This window comes from Camellia sinensis, chromosome 15, assembly GCF_055761805.1.
Source record: "Camellia sinensis isolate YWXY chromosome 15, ASM5576180v1, whole genome shotgun sequence".
NCBI classification, from domain to species: domain Eukaryota; kingdom Viridiplantae; phylum Streptophyta; class Magnoliopsida; order Ericales; family Theaceae; genus Camellia; species Camellia sinensis.
In genome coordinates, this window is record NC_138975.1 from 141,128,676 (window position 1) to 141,144,786 (window position 16,111).

Here is a 16,111-nt window from a genome sequence, read left to right on the forward strand (position 1 = left end):
TTTTTAATGCATTAGTGCTATTAGTGGTGATATTTTTAGTGGGATGAATCATTGTTGGTTTATCCTAAGAAAAATGATGGAGACCACTAATTAGTGGTTGCACTAGGGATCACATGTGTTTTGTGTCTTAATTTTTTTTTTTTAATTTGCCACATCATTAGTGGTGGTGTTAATGATAAGAATTTAGTGGTATGTAGCATTGTTATTATCCAAAATAATAATGATAGAGACCACTAATTTTAGAACTCTAAAAAGACCATTAATGACATGACACTCAATAAAAAAAAATACAATAACAAGACTAAAATATCAAATCATTTATGATAACACCCCTGCGACATCATTACCGGTAGCAATAATGAGTGCTTTAGCTCATTCTCCAATCCAAAATAGAATTTCCAAAATCTCAGGACGCCAACCCATCTCTCTCTCTCTCTCTCTCTCTCAACATTTGTAGAGAAGCCATGGCCGTTTCTCTCTCCTGAATCCTCCCCAAACACCCCCTTCTCCTCCTGAATTTCTCTCTCCCAACAAAAATCGTAATTCAAATCCACTATCTCTTTCTCTCTCCTGATTTTAGTCTCTGAACCTCTCTCTGTGTCTATGCGATTCTTCAGAAGAGATCAAATCATGTTTTTGTATCTCTAGAAACCCTAATTTTCGTCGTAGAAATGGAGGTTGTGACCGGAGATCGGTACCTCGAATCTCTGGTAAAGTTCGTGGACAAACAAGCGGGGCCTTTGATCGAAGGAACCCTAGTTCTGAAGCTCAACCCCATGGGGCTTCACTACGTGCAATCCAGGCTCGAAGCCCTCAGCGAACTCGAAGGTCTTCTCGCCGGAGCTCCGGTTGATTATCTACGCTCCTACGTCTCCGACCTCGGCGATCACCGCGCGCTCGAGCAGCTCCGGAGAATTCTGTGTCTTCTTACGTCTCTGAAGGTCGTGTCGGTGTTTACGCCTTCGGCAAGGGACCCCACGCCTCTCTCGTTGTTGCCGTTTGGGCGATTGAAGGTTTTGGAGCTTCGGGGATGTGATCTTTCGACTTCGGCTGCTCGAGGGCTTCTCGAATTGAGGCATACCTTGGAAAAGCTCATTTGTCACAATTCAACTGTGAGTTTCTTTGCTGATGCTAGTTTGTTTTTTATGTTTGGTAGCTGAGAAAATAGAGTAAAATACTAGAAAACGAATCATTGAATTATATATTTTGTGTGCTTTTGTTTTATAATCTTGGAAGAATGAAGAATTGAAATCAATTAAACACTTCGGAGTGGAGGTCCTTTTCTCAAACAATAAAAAACAAAAACAAAAAATTCAAGTTGCTTCTTTTTCTTTTTATCCCTAGTTATAATTTATTCTTTGCTATATAGTTTTAAGGGATGATATGATTTTTTTTTTTTTTGGTTGTCTAGTATATAATGTAATGATGATTAATTTGTTGTTTATATTGGAAGCTTTGGTTACTCTTATTCTTATGTTTGTTCAATTGATATGTTAGGATGCACTGCGTCACCTATTTGCCAGTAGAATTGCTGAGATAAAAGTCTCCCCACAGTGGAACCGGTTGTCATCTGTGTCGTGTGCTTGTAATGGTTTGGTTCTCATGGATGAGTCTTTGCAACTTCTCCCTGTGGTTGAAACCCTTGATTTAAGTAGAAACAAGTTTGCGAAGGTGGATAATCTCCGGAAGTGTAGAAGATTGAAGCACTTGGATCTTGGGTTCAATCAACTTAGAACGATTGCATCATTTAGTGAGGTAGTACTAATTAGAACTATGATATCATTCTCGTCCTTTGTTGTGAGATGCTATTTGTTACATTGATTTTTTTAAAGATGCTGTTTTCATTTTTGACTTGATTATAAAACTCATAGCTAGTCAAAGCACTCTACCTTGCTGAAAAAGTATGTTTTCAAGTAGATAATGATCACAGTCTCCCAAATTGAATCTGTACGTCTCCATGATCGAGTGGAATTATCTTCAACCAATCAGACTTGTGTATCCTACCACCCTTGTCTCACTTCTTGAATTCCTGCTTTCCTTTGAAGCACTTGAAATCTTAGTTGTAGCCTACCGGAATTGCGATTCTACGATTCTACAACTTGCAGGTTCCTCCTACTGGGTGTGATGAATTCACACCGGAATTGCGATTCTATGACTTAAAGATGATTAGTTAAAACCTTGTTTCATAAAGAAAGAACTGTGTTTCTAACTGGGATAGAACCTCTCAAACATATGAACCCAAAGGCACAAAAAAAAAGAAAAAAAAGAAGCTACCAAGAAAGAGAAAATCTATAACGAGTTACTATTGGTTTATTTTCAATGTTTATCTTGATGACTCCTAGAGTAAGAAACAATCTGTTGTCGCTTGTTTTGGTTTAAATAAATTGACATTAGAATGTCCTCTATTCACCCCTGTTTTTCGGGACTATGGAACTTCTAGCGAGGTAATCTTCCTATGTTCTTTTGCAATTTTACTTTGTCTATCATCTTAAGCTTTGAATCCCAAACACCATCTGCTGAAGCAAACTTGCAATTTCCGCCCATCCTTGAGCTTTAGAACCAGCTGGAACAATGATATTAGCCATCTTTTTTTCTATTGACACACATGGAGATCTCAATAAAAACTCGTCTGGCTTTGGAAAACATTTCCTTATACCAAAGAATTGTTATTTCTATATTTCCTGAAGCTTCCCTCAATGTATTTACATAACCAAAAAGCACGGCCCAAGTTTACAAGCAAATAATAGCTCCACTAACCCCCCTCCCCCCCCCCCCCCCCCTCTCTCTCTCTCTCTCTCTCTCTCTCATTATGATGTATTCCTAAGGGTTTAGTCCTAGAGGGAGATCATGGGTTCAACTCTCCCTAGGGAGAGTTGAATTAAGGAGGCAAGCACTTGGTGTTTTGCAAAGGGTGGGGAGGCTAATTTTATAGGTGCTAATCTAACAACAAACTACTAACTTTTGCCAATCAAAAAAAAAAAAAAAAAAATTATGATGAATTACTTTACTCTGTAGAAGCTTTGTCAAATTGAAGAATGAATATCATATCTTTGATTTTGAAATCCTCTGCTTGATTCTTAATAAACTTTCATTTAGGGGTACAAAACCCTGGATTTGGACTCTCATCTTGGGTCCTTCCTTTTCATCTAACACGAGAGAGAGAGAGAGAGAGAGAGAGAGAGATTTAGGAGTATTTTCTCTATCCCATAAAGCCATATGAACATGATAACAATCTTGAAACTGAAATTTGAAATTTTATTTGAACAATCTTGATTATCATACAACTTTAGACAGTAATGATTAGTGAGTGATCCCTTTGTTCACCATTGTAGGGAGATGACACACAAAAATGATGGCATTACTTTTTTTATTTTCATCATTTATGCTGGGAAACAACTATGGTTTGATGTTAGTAGCATTTGTTATCATCATTCTTTTCTTCTTTGTTATCTTCTTATATTTGGAGCAATCTTTATCAGGACAAAAATAAATTGTATTAGGTTACTGAATTTGTGATTTAGCTTGTTGTCCACAAGTGGCCGATTTTTATTTATTTATTTATAAAATTGAGTTGCTTCTAAGTAATTATTTTTTCTTCTATAGGAAGCACTTTTCTTCAGCCAGTAATTTTGTAAAGGACAGCATAGGGAGGAAACCAATGTATACATGTTTATGAAGAAAAGTAGAAAAAGAAGTGAATATGCAAAAGTCAATACTCCAACTCCCTAGGAAATTTACATACGTCTCAAGGGATAGGTTATCTATGCTTATCACGCAACAAGCAAGAATGGCCTAGAACAGCCTCTTCAACTTGTGAATTGGCTGCTAAACACATTCAAAAGAGAGATGGTATTGCCCAATTGCACCACATCAAGCAATGGGAGCAGCCTAATAGACCTTCTCCTGCTCTTGAAAATGTACCACCTCTCTGTCTAAGGTTAAAAACAGTCGTAGACTGTGAACTTCCAAGACACCCCAATCAAACTCAAAAGTAGATATCTCCCTTTTCACTTGACAATGAATGAGTAGATGCTCCTTCATTTCATGTCCCCGCATAGGAAGCAAATATGTTTCCCCTTTGGTTCAAATGCAACCATTGCTTTTACTATTACATTTTAAAGAGGTATATGTTTAGAGATGGTGTTGACAAAGTTTTGCGAGTTTATGTCACCAAGTAAATCTGCACCCCTAAATATTTTTATTGGCTTCTTTAAGTTTCTAATTTTGGAATTAGATTTCAATCCATATATCAAAATTATTGCACTATGCAGGTCTCCTGTCAAATTGTTAAACTTGTTTTGAGGAACAATGCTCTAACTACGATGCGTGGGATTGAGAATTTGAAGTCACTTGAAGGCCTTGATCTTTCCTACAATGTTATTTCCAATTTTTCAGAGTTAGAGATCCTTGAGGGCCTTCCATCTCTACAAAGCCTGTGGTTGGAAGGGAATCCGTTATGTTGTGCACGATGGTACAGAGCACAAGTGTTCAGCATTTTCCCTCATCCAGATAATGTAAGTTGTTGCATGTAAGTTCTTTTCTAGTTATTTTGTCCTCTAAAATTTCCTTTGGCATAAAAGGAAAGGGAAAAAAATGAAAGTAAAATGGATTATCTGAGGCAAGTTACATTTTTTTTCAGTTCATAGTCCTGCTGAAGTCACATTCCACCTTGTATTTTTTGTGAACACTGTAGTTGACATTAGATGAGAAGAAAATTTGTAAAAGAGAGTTTTGGAAAAGGCGAATTATTATTGCAAGCAGGCAGAAACGGCCTGCTAGCTTTGGATTTTATTCTCCAGCAAAAGGAGTTGCTGAATTAGAGGGAATTATCAAAACAAAAAGGGTAGGTGATTGTTGAAATTAATTGGCACGTTCTCTTTCTAATACCAAGATTTATTTATTTTCCAGCATAGCATCTGTGCTATATCAAGTGCAATGATTTTATTTAAATGATGTTATATAAAAAGTATTTTATCCAACATCCTGCAGAAGAAGCATTCTCGTCTTGCTTGTATTGAAAGTGAGGAGCTGACCATGCATATAGGCTCCGACCAAGAGTCAGTATCATGTGAGAATGAGACTCGAAGCAAAGAGGAGAACATAATTTCGGATGAAGAAGCTGAAATTGTTGGTTTGATGAACAGAATCGAATTGATGAAAAAAGAGCGTTCTGATCTATGGTTGCAGGAATTTGAATGGTTGAATCAAGATTCTGAAAATTTTATCAGTGGTAGTCAATATAATGTGGCTACAGTTAATCCTGATAAAGAACATTATTTGAAACATGAGACAAGGCATAGGTATCTCGGTGAGAGCTCACGATATGTTTCAGACTCTGCTCAAACTTCAGGAAATGAGAGTAGTACAAACATTTTAGAATCTGACTGTTCCTTTGCAGACATTTCCAGTGGTTTCAATTCTCATCGCTACTTTGATGGAATTAGTGAAGCTGGACCAAAATTTGTGGGGCATGCCAGTGGGAATTCTGTGGTGGTTACTAGAAAAATGGATATAAAGCAGGAGCAAATGAAATCCGACACTAATGAAGGACGTTTTCCTGTGAGAGCTGGAAACTCTCATCTCGATCCTTTGGCAGTCTCAGGCGGGGAAAGAAAATATGCAAAAATCAGCATTGCACAAAACAATTCCATTGATGATATTATGGAATCCCTTACACCATCTGTTTCCTCAAGATCACCTCCTCATTATCAAGAAGACATTCTACATCGTCGCAACAACTTGGAGGAAGAATTTTTCCACCTATCTGCAGGGTCCTTTTCAGTGGCATCGTCTGACAGTAATACCAGTTGTAGTGAAGATGATTTCAATGAATTTGGGACCTTTATTCCTGAATGTGATCAGCCATTGAGTGAAGAGTTTTTCGAGAGGAGTGGTCATTCTCATTCATCCATGCACCATTCTCAGGATAGGCATTATCACGAGGGGCATGGGGTTTCTCTGGTAACACAAAATGGTGTATGTTATTCAGATTCATATGCTGAACCAGCCTCTGGTGCTCTGAAACTTACAGAACCGGAGCACTCCCCAACAATTGTGGCACAATAATTTTCCTAATGGTGAGTATGATGATGAACTGGACCAGTGGTTTTTTTTATTCTCGTGGACTACTATAGTTGATACGCTCTTTTTTTTCTCTTTCGTGGCAATGTATATCACGGATTTCTGATCATTAATGCATACAATGAAACCGGGTAATAGTATTTTAGTCTCCATTTTCAGGTCATCGACACCAGGGAGAGTTTGTGTCTAACATTGGCTCTTGAATGTGCAATAATCGGGGAATGATGCAGCACTCACCATGAAAAATCCAGCTTCAGGATCTGTGAAGGTAGTCTATTCAACGTTGTGGCGTTGTTGAAAGCAGTCCATGCAAGAGTAGCCAATTCATCCTGGCCTTTACTTGTAAGATGGGTGCCATGAAAATCAAATTCTTTTATTTTTATTTTTATTGATTTTTTTTTTTTACTTGTGTTTTTGTTTGTTTCATATTCATTCCATTCTTTTGATATGGGCTTCCTTTTAGTTCCTATTTAGTTTTATTCCTGGCTTGGTGTGGTGAGTAAATAGCTTTCTTTTTCTTTGAATTGTGTGCTCTTTTAGAAGCTTCCTGTAATGTGTACAAAGTGTACAAACATTGAACATTCAATGATATTATAATTAGTTTGTTTTGGTCTTTGTTTTTACTTCAAGAATTCTCAGGATGCCTCAATGCTTGTCAGTGGTGTTGTACATCTTGCCACGTTGCTATCTACGATCTCTCTCCCGCTTTTTTTTTTGTCTGTCTCATGGGTTTGAAAATAGCTCGACATTTTTGGTGCGACAAGACACAGTGAGACTTTGTACACAGCTGCATAGGTATTTTGTTCTAGCTTTTTTGGTTAAACATTTCCTTGTGTTTCTCCTTCTCTTTAGTTTTTTGATGGAAAATATTGCAATTTCATCATCAAATGGGATTGTGCATTATCTACATTAGCAGCCTAGCAGGATACCTTGCACATTGGGCCCACCCCCGGAGCAGGTGGTCATATATTTCATTGATCCCTGGGTCGGTTTTCAATTGTAAAGGTCTGCATTCATGATATGGTTGGACTTCTAATACTACTAGGGGTTTGTGCTATGGAGGTCCACCCATTTGCTCCTATAGACGTGCCAGTTTATATCACTTGGACAAATGGATTTGATATACTTGGGAATGCTTATTATTATTATTATGTTGGGCACTCAATTCATAAATCCAATTTGTAATTTTGTTAGGTGAGAAGTCTAGGTGTTGGATTAGTTTGTCCAAAAGGACAAGCTCAACTAAAATGACCAAAATACCCTTCTTATATACATCATATTAGATGTCTCAAAACCCTAACAATCCCTCTCTCTCTCTCTCTCTCTCTCTCCCTTCTACTCTGTCACTCTGTCTCTTCTCTCTCATTTCTCCTGTTCAACTGCCGATCGCACCACCGTCGTCACAAACACCACCACCACTCTCTCTCTCTCAGTCTCTCTCTCTCTCTCTCTCTTACTTTTGTCTGCTGCTTTATCTCTGGTGTTGACGGCGGTGTGATGTCTCCGACGACTTTGTCTTTAACTCTGTCAAGCTCCACATCTAGAAGATCTGAAGATTGTTCCTCTTCATGGCTCCGTTAAGCGCATAGCTGTTGCTTCGACTGTTGGCGACCTCTCTGCCGCTGAATCCAACACAATTGAGTTTCGCAGCATCACCTGGAGGTATTGTAGTTGTGTAGATCATTAGATTTATACGAGTTGGTAGATCTATTTCAAATTTAAGTTCTTCATTGTACAATTGAGTTCAAATTTGGTGAGATAACATCTACTGTATACGTTCAATAGGCAGATCTACACTAGTTGAGTTCTAATTTTGTAGTCTCAGATCTTGTTTGTATAGTCTCAGACCTGGTTGTGGAAGAAGATGATGATGATGAGTTGTGTGTGGGTGTGTTTGCAGATCTATTCAAAATTTGAAAAGATAATAAAATTTTAAATAGGTAGGACAATTTTGTTTTGAACATATAATATTATAGATCTTTTCAAATTTTGAACATATAGGGGTTTGGTATTGAGAAAAGGCAGAGTATACGCACAGATATTTTGAAATTTTTTTAAAAGTTATCTCATTTTTGAAAATTATGATTTGTTTGAAGCAGTGGGATATGCATAGATATTGTGAAAAATTAAATAGAGGTTGTCCAAATGCACTTTTATTCAAATAAAAGTTGAACAGATAGGTATAATAAACTTGTGAATTTGTACAGATAAATTTTGAATTGATAAAATATTGGACAGAAAGAAGATTTACACAAATAAAACTTGGACAGATAGAAAAAATTTAAATAGATAAATATAAATATAAACAGATAGAATTTTATTTGGACAAACATTGAAACATATAAGGGAAATTTGAATTGAAAAAGATTAAAAAATTAAACAGATAGGGTAAGAAAATTGAATAGATAGGAAAAAATTTTGAACAGATAGTCAACGAAAGTCAACAGATAACAAAAAAAGTCAACAAATAAATTAAAGGGTAAAATTGAAAACAAAATGTGCTTCAAAATAAATAAAAGTATTTGTCACCAAATTATTTTACAAATGATGGACTTCTCACCAACACAAAATATCTACAGAATCTAATACCTTATACCCTTCTTAATTTAGACTTTTTAACAATTTACTATTATTATTATTATTATTATTATTATTATTGTTGTTGTTGTTGTTGTTGTTACTCCGTGTTAAGAAAACGATACAACCCACTTGTGCTGCTGCCTTTTTGTGTTCCTCTCTCTACCTCACTGGAGCCTTGGTTTTATGCATAAATCTCTGCAACCACCCTGGAAAGTGGGAATCACAATCAATATAGCCTAGCTGTATGGACCTGGAACACACCCCTTCTTTTTTGGGCAAAAAGTAAGCTCAACCAACAAACGCTGATCAGAACCTTATTTCAACAATGTGAGCGAAAAATCCATTAAGAAAAAAGCCGATTTTTGGCAACCAAAAAAATATATATATATTTTTTGAATTTTTTGTCTTTAATGATTTTTTTTCAAAATTATATCAAAATTTTTTACTTCTCCAATCTATCTTGTCGAGACGAATTTAAAAAGTATATATTTTTTTAAAAAATTTTCAAAAGAAAAATACAAAAGATGAAGCCTCGTTTGGCAACAGGCCAATTCAGTCAAAAAGTCAAAAAAAAATACTAAAAAAGTAAAAAAGCCAACAACACATACTAAAAAATCAAAGATTCTATTTTCTTTCTACTTTTTACACATCTTTTCGTAAAAAGTCAAAAAATCACTCCAAACATACTAATTTTTTTTAACTCATATTTTAACCAAATAGTTAAAAAATTATTAAATTAATCTGTTCCCAAACGAAGCCAGTCAAAAAAAAATTGCTTATTTTGATTTATTTTTGTCTTTTTTGGATTTTTTTTTACAAATATAATTTTTAGATTCATCTTGTCAAGCTGAATTTCAAAAACCTAGAGCTTCTTGAAATTTTTTTTGAAAAAAAATCACTAAAGACGAAAATAAATCAAAAAAAAAAAAAAAAGCCAAAACAAATTATTCCCAAAACATCTCAAAGTGTTACATTGGTTAGCATATTGTCACTGAGCTACAATTGTTTTGGAGGGAAAAATAACCATTACTCACAATCGATGCCATATTCCAAAATGGTAATACTACACGCATTAATTGGTATACTAATTATTATACCAACATATATTACGACATTATTATTTCAAAGTTATGACTCACTCATTATATAAATTACAAATATTCAAAACCTTTATGTCACATCATCTATTAATACACTAATTAATATACTAATTGATACATACAACATTATTCATTGCAAAATGCTGGCCCTTCCTCCAGTTTCCCGCTTTGTTCTCAATGTATTTGACAAAGCGTACTAACTGCTACTGCAACTTAAATATTTAAAGGATACTTTTGTCTTCTTAAAATTGCTGTTAACAGAGTTCGTAAAAGCATAAAAAAATCTTGTGAGCATTTCTTGTTTTCTTTTGAGAATGTTTAGAACACAGATATATTCTAACCTAGAGGCCCAAACCTTGGACTGGCAAAGGACGCTCTTACCACTTGAGCTACCCCTTTGTCTCTATTGTTGTGTGTGTATATATAAAGCAATAGTCTTGTTAACATATGCTCATTAACATATCTTACATTTAAATGTTAAAATGCCTAGGACTAAAGCCACAAAGTAAAATAGGATTTTGCACTAAACCATTGCTGTGCTAAAGAATATTATACAACACGAGCCACCATCTCATTCACAAAAGTTACGAGGTAAATGACATTTGAACCTTTTGGGTATGTTTGATTGGAAGGATTAAAGTATGGGATTAAGATTATTAATCCGTGGGTCTAATCATCCTAGGTTTGTTTTGACATTTTGGTTTAGGATTATTAATCCAATGAATAATTAATCCAACAAATTTGTAGGATTATTAGTAATGGGGTAGGGGTAGGATAGTTAGTACCACACTAATTTGATAGGATTATTAATACCTCACTATTAGTGTTGTGAATCAAACATGGCCTTTGAGTCCACTCCATGTGGCCTGTTACACTAATTAAATCATTTTTGTAAAACAAATACATGGTTACAACATATTAACTTCTAATCAAAACAATGACGCACCAAAGATTATTTGAGGGAACTACTCCTATAGGCTGCTGTGGACTTGCATAAACTGAATATAATAATAATAATAATAATATTCTTGTGAAACATGTTTTAATCCTAACTCAAAATAAGCTCCAAAATGGTAAACCATAATACCGCCTAGAAAGGATTCCAGTATTTTCCGGTGAAACAATGGCAAAGTAATGAACTATGCCGAAGAACAAAAGTATCTGTCATTTGGATAAAGAGCAACTCCGCAACCTAAAAAGATCCATCAGCTCTTTATTCCAAATGAATCAAAATCTTTCGTATGACCCAAATGGGGAACATCAATTGGTTTGCATCTCTTATATAGTGAAAACTTGCTACCTACCAGTCTTTTTTGGCATTAATCTCTTATAGGCCATAAATGTAACTGCAGCTGACAGAGAATACCTGCAAATTGATTAAAATTGATATCAGAAAAAAGCTATAGAGAATGCCTTTGTTAAAACTACCATGCTTTTAACTAAAATTGATTTAAATCAAAACTCAGCCCGCTAATACAGATAGCATAAACAAAACAAACAGAAGAACCCTCGAGTACACTTGAAAGATGTAGCTGAAGTATGAACAGTACAAATAGTATTAACTGTGCTGCAATACCCTTCCACTGCAGAGAAGAAAGCATGATTTTTCAGAGTTTTTACCACTTCCAACAACAACACATTATGAGATTATTCATGTTTTAATTGGATGCTTCATGGTTGCACACTGATCCAGTCTTATTTTAGACTTCTGCCTGGTAAATATTTGATGGTTTTTATATACTGCCTAAACCCAATGGTTGTAGAAAATTGAAGCACACAAGGAAATGAAATCTTAAATTTGTGATAAATAAATCTGTACATTATGTGATGTCATTTATTTTGAAACCAAAATATTTTAAGATAGGTTGAACAGTTCCTTTTTGGCCATATTGTATAGTTGAACTTCAGGAATGTGAATCCCAACCATAAGCGAACTTTATACTTTATTTTTCCTTTGAGATGTAAGAAGTACAAACATTTTTGTGTTTATAATGGGGCGGTGTTGTGTTTTGTTAGCTCTGTACATTGCTGGCATCCCCTTGATGTGTTCTGATATGACATATACTTACTAATCAAAAAAAAAACAAAGATAGCCAGAGTAAGATATGAAAACTGCTGAGAAATATAAGCCACCACATGGATTGCCTTGCCTCATGAACTAGAGGAAGACTGAAAGCCAAGGTGGCTCAGGTAAATCTAGCTTATGACCATGTTAAGAGCTGATGGATGATGACTAATCAGCACTTGACCGTCTATAAGCACAAAATGACCCTAAGAATATGATATGATACATCATAAAACCAACATATGGACCTCCCTCATACACAGATACCGTAATATCAAAATTTCCCAGAGACAAAATACTGACCAGTGATCTTAAACTAGCTTTACACTGCTTAATTGTATGTAATAGCTAGAACATATAGCCAAAAGGATCTGTTAGCATATACTATTTCATTCTTTTCCTTCTTTAACAAGCATATGACATAAATATTAAATGAAGCATATGAAACAAGCAGCATGTGGAAGTATAAATTTAATATTAAATGAAACAACAAGCATACCATGTGAATGTATAGTTTAGATGATCCTGTGGCATTACTGAACTTCGAATCAACTCGTTGGCATCCTTAGGAACGGGGTATGGATTGCTGGGATTGACATTTTCATTGACGTCTTCAATGTAGATAGTATTCTCAGGAAGTCCACATGTTCGAGCAATTGCAGGGACATCAACATAGAACCACTGAGATGAGTTGGGATCATTTGCTGGAACAAAGATGCTAGGCTTCTCACTTCCACGAACAACTCCAACAATTTCGAGAGGTGTAACCGGAGGAACTTGCTCCTGTAGGTTTCAAGGTAATACAGTCAAATAACATTACACAAAGCTCATGTCCACATTAGCCAAGCAATCTACAATAACAATATACAACCTCAATAATTTTTGGATTCTTAGACCAAAACCTCCACCAGGAACTTCTTTCATTCTCTTGTGCAGAGGACGATGCTATACTTGACAGTTGTTCATCATCCTGTGGAACTTTTACAAACTTGTCTCTCCAGCTGCGTGGAATCCATCCTCTATTGACTAGAATAGGCGACTGCACACTGAAAAAAACTTCCAATATATTATCGTTAAAAAATCATAAAAGAAGCACACGACCGTGATCCACTCACTATATTCATCAACATTCCAAAAGAAGCAACAATTTAGTGTCAACATAAATGTAATTCTCAAAACAACCTACAAAAATAAATATTACAAATCACTTTCTCTAAGATGTCAGCCACTCTTTGGGTGCTTCTCTATGATTCACAAGTATGTGTAGTAAAATCAAAACATGGCCAATACGGAACAACATATAGATATACACCCGACACCCGCAGCCGATATGTTGAAGTTTTAACATCTCTTGACACCCACAGTTGTTTTGATATTATAAACATTTACAGAGTCATTGATACGATAAATTTTCGCCTCATACCTCTCTGGATTGTTGGGAATTGGCATAAAAGGAGTAATGAGGAAGTAACCATTCTCAGTTACCCCTGAAATGCTTCTAGAGCGTGGGCCCACATAAATCGACTTCTTCTCATCAAACAGTCCTTTACATACCACCCTCCTGAACTCAAGAGCATCCAAATTGTTACTGGAAGGAGCTAACTTGTTACCACTAATTGGTTCCGATCCCAATCTTTCCTGCCTATATTCAAGTAGTTTAATCTGCATCCACACACACACACACACAAAATGTTTAAACTACATATTCCAATTCCATGAACATGACAAAAATGTAAGCTAATTTTTTTAGTGTTGTGTTTGTATATCTTGGATTTGGGTAGAGATTTGAACAGTGAAACGAAAAATTACAAAAATCTAAGCTAATATTTTTCATTTCACAATTATATATATATATATATATATAAACACAGCCTAAAAGAAAAGAGAGGAGAGGGTTAAAGATAATATTAGAAGAGTTTTTCTGCTTAGATAAACCCTAGTTGAAGGCCAACATTAGCGAACTGTGTGAAAATGGGAATAGAGATACATATCTAGTGTGTGTGCGCATTTTAGAGAGTGAGAGGGAGAGAGAGAGGTTAAACCTTATCTTGTCTTCTGAAGAGTTGCCAAGTTCCAAGACCAAAAGTGATGACTCCAGGAACAAAAAGGAGCAATTTTGACCATCTCGACCCTTTCTGCTTCTCTGATACATTTCACACAAACACTCAAATTTCAATATCAATACACATCAAGCATAGGTTCAATGGAGAGAGAGAGAGAGAGAGAGAGGACCTTGAGATTGAGAAGGGGAGGTCGAAGTTGAAGGAGGTGCCGAAGAAGAGGAGATGGCGGCGGAGGAGGAGAAGGAGAAGGAAGGAGGCGGGGGTGGGAAAGACTTCCACTGAAACGAAGTGACGGCGGAGGCAGAGGCGGAGGCACGTCCACGGCGAAGCTTCTTAGCTAGGGTTTTGGAAATGGAAGAAACAGAAGCCATGTTGTCGATGATGAAGGCGGCGAACCTAACATTTGATTAGCGCTTTGCTCTTCTCTGCCACAGCGAGAGAGAGAGACAGAGAGCAGAAGGGTCTTACGAAAGAAGAGAACTGACTATAGGGCCCGGGACTTGGCACTACACATATTAAAGGGTTTTTGTGTCTGGCCCGGCCCGTTTATTTAATTATCAGGCCCTCCTCTTAGTCTACATATATATGGGCTTTTTGTTATTAATTAAAAACATCAATTTTTAAAAATTATTTCTACTACAAAAATAAAAAGGTAAATTACAAATATATTTTCTGAGATTTAATTAAAATATGAATCATTTCTGTAATTTTAAAAATTAAATTTCACCTCCTAAGATTTTCAATTTCATAACAAATCACCCCTGTTATTAATAAATCATCAAGTCAATTTTTAGTTAATTCTGTTAAATACAAAATATTAACAAGACAGTATTTGTAATTTTTCAAACTATAGGAGATAATTTGTACTTTAAGCAAATCTCAGAAGGTATATTTGTAATTTATTCAAAATTAAATTATATAAAAATAATAAAATTTTTATTTTTTTTCACGAAATTAATTTTTATTTGAAAAAAAAATCTGAAACAAGTTTCTAAAATCAAACTAAACATGGCCGCATTTCTGTAGATTTAACAGCATGCTCAATTCAAATAAAATAAAATAAAATAAAAGTAGTTATCATAATATTTCTTCAATGATTAGTGAATATCAATTTATTCTTCTTACCCATACTATAAAATAAAAAATTTAATCCCTATAACTATAAAAATAAATAAATAAATGAAAAATATTTGAGGGCCACAAAATTAATGGCTCAAACGACTCGAAACTGTCAAAACGACGTCGTTTTGGCTTATTTTGCGTCCAAAACGACGTCGTTTTGACAGTTTCAAGTCATTCGAGCCACTGAATTTCGGGCCACCAACCATTGCTGTAAATAAATACATGAATGATCACTTACACCCCTTCAAAGCACCATCCAAAAAGGATGTTTTTGTACAATTTTTTTTATAGTTTTTCTTTTTTAGAGAGGAATTTTTTTTTTTCCTTTTTATAATTGATGGAGCCAATATATACAAATTCATAAATGAAAAAAAAGAGTAACATACTCACTATTAGTTGAGAGAGTCGTATATTTAATTTAAAAGAAAAAACTAAAGACCAATGACACCCCAGTTTTTTTTTTTTTTTTTTGAAACTGCCACTTATTCTTATTGTTTTGTTCTTTTTTTTTTTATATCTTTTTAACAAAATTTATATTTTTTGGATATATATTGAATATGAAATTTCATAAATTTAAAAAAAAAAATTTGATGGCTCACGTAACAGTAAAATTAATTTTGAGACAATTGGATTCTAACTATTTGTTATTAGACAATATAACTGCACATAGTAATTTTTCACGGTACTTCATCTTAGTGATTAAATGAGCATTTTTAGACACAATTTACGTGATGAAAAATAATAATAATGAGAATTTACCTGATGATTAATTAGCCCTTTTTTGACATAATTTTTTTAAGGGTTAATACACAAAAATTTTCAAGATTTCATAAATTTTTTTATTTTAAATTTTAGTGTTTTTCACTTTAAACCCACTCCGTTACTTTACGCAAAGGGAGATGGACGGAGGGGACAAATGGAAACCTGAATGGAATTCCAGGATTTAATTTGTCGAAATTGAAACACCGAGATTTAAAATAAAAAAACACGTGAAATCTTAGGATTTTTTTTGTAATTAATCCTTAAAAAAATTATGTCAAAAAAATTATTTTCAGATTTAAAAATTAAAAAAAAAAAGCTAAAATAAAAAGAGCAAAAAA

The 16,111-nt window shown here is 34.8% G+C and overlaps 2 protein-coding genes across 4 annotated transcripts; one reads left to right on the plus strand and one right to left on the minus strand.

Moving 5' to 3' along the window:
- The first annotated feature begins 339 nt into the window (after positions 1-339).
- Positions 340-6,704, plus strand: LOC114268097 (uncharacterized). Of its 2 annotated transcripts, XM_028209209.2 has the most exons (6): positions 340-1,112; positions 1,498-1,755; positions 4,272-4,514; positions 4,694-4,843; positions 4,990-6,077; positions 6,241-6,704. In XM_028209209.2, the coding sequence occupies exons 1-5, from the start codon at positions 672-674 to the stop codon at positions 6,064-6,066; spliced, it is 2,169 nt and encodes a 722-aa protein (XP_028065010.2). In that variant the 5' UTR covers positions 340-671; the 3' UTR covers positions 6,067-6,077; positions 6,241-6,704. The 2 variants fall into 2 exon arrangements, with proteins under 2 accessions (XP_028065010.2, XP_028065012.2); XM_028209211.2 differs by lacking the exon at positions 4,694-4,843 and having other exon boundaries at positions 352-1,112.
- A 3,606-nt stretch (positions 6,705-10,310) lies between these two features.
- On the minus strand, positions 10,311-14,444 carry SURF1 (Surfeit locus 1 cytochrome c oxidase biogenesis protein). 2 transcript variants are annotated; one of them, XM_028209213.2, is made up of 8 exons: positions 14,059-14,444; positions 13,869-13,969; positions 13,250-13,488; positions 12,698-12,872; positions 12,326-12,609; positions 11,066-11,127; positions 10,607-10,627; positions 10,311-10,371 (listed from the first exon to the last, which is right to left on the minus strand). In XM_028209213.2, exons 1-8 carry the CDS (start codon positions 14,258-14,260, stop codon positions 10,346-10,348), a joined length of 1,110 nt encoding a protein of 369 aa, XP_028065014.2. In that variant the 5' UTR covers positions 14,261-14,444; the 3' UTR covers positions 10,311-10,345. The 2 variants fall into 2 exon arrangements, with proteins under 2 accessions (XP_028065014.2, XP_028065013.2); XM_028209212.2 differs by lacking the exons at positions 10,311-10,371; positions 10,607-10,627 and adding an exon at positions 10,717-10,953.
- Between the last annotated feature and the right edge of the window lie 1,667 nt (positions 14,445-16,111).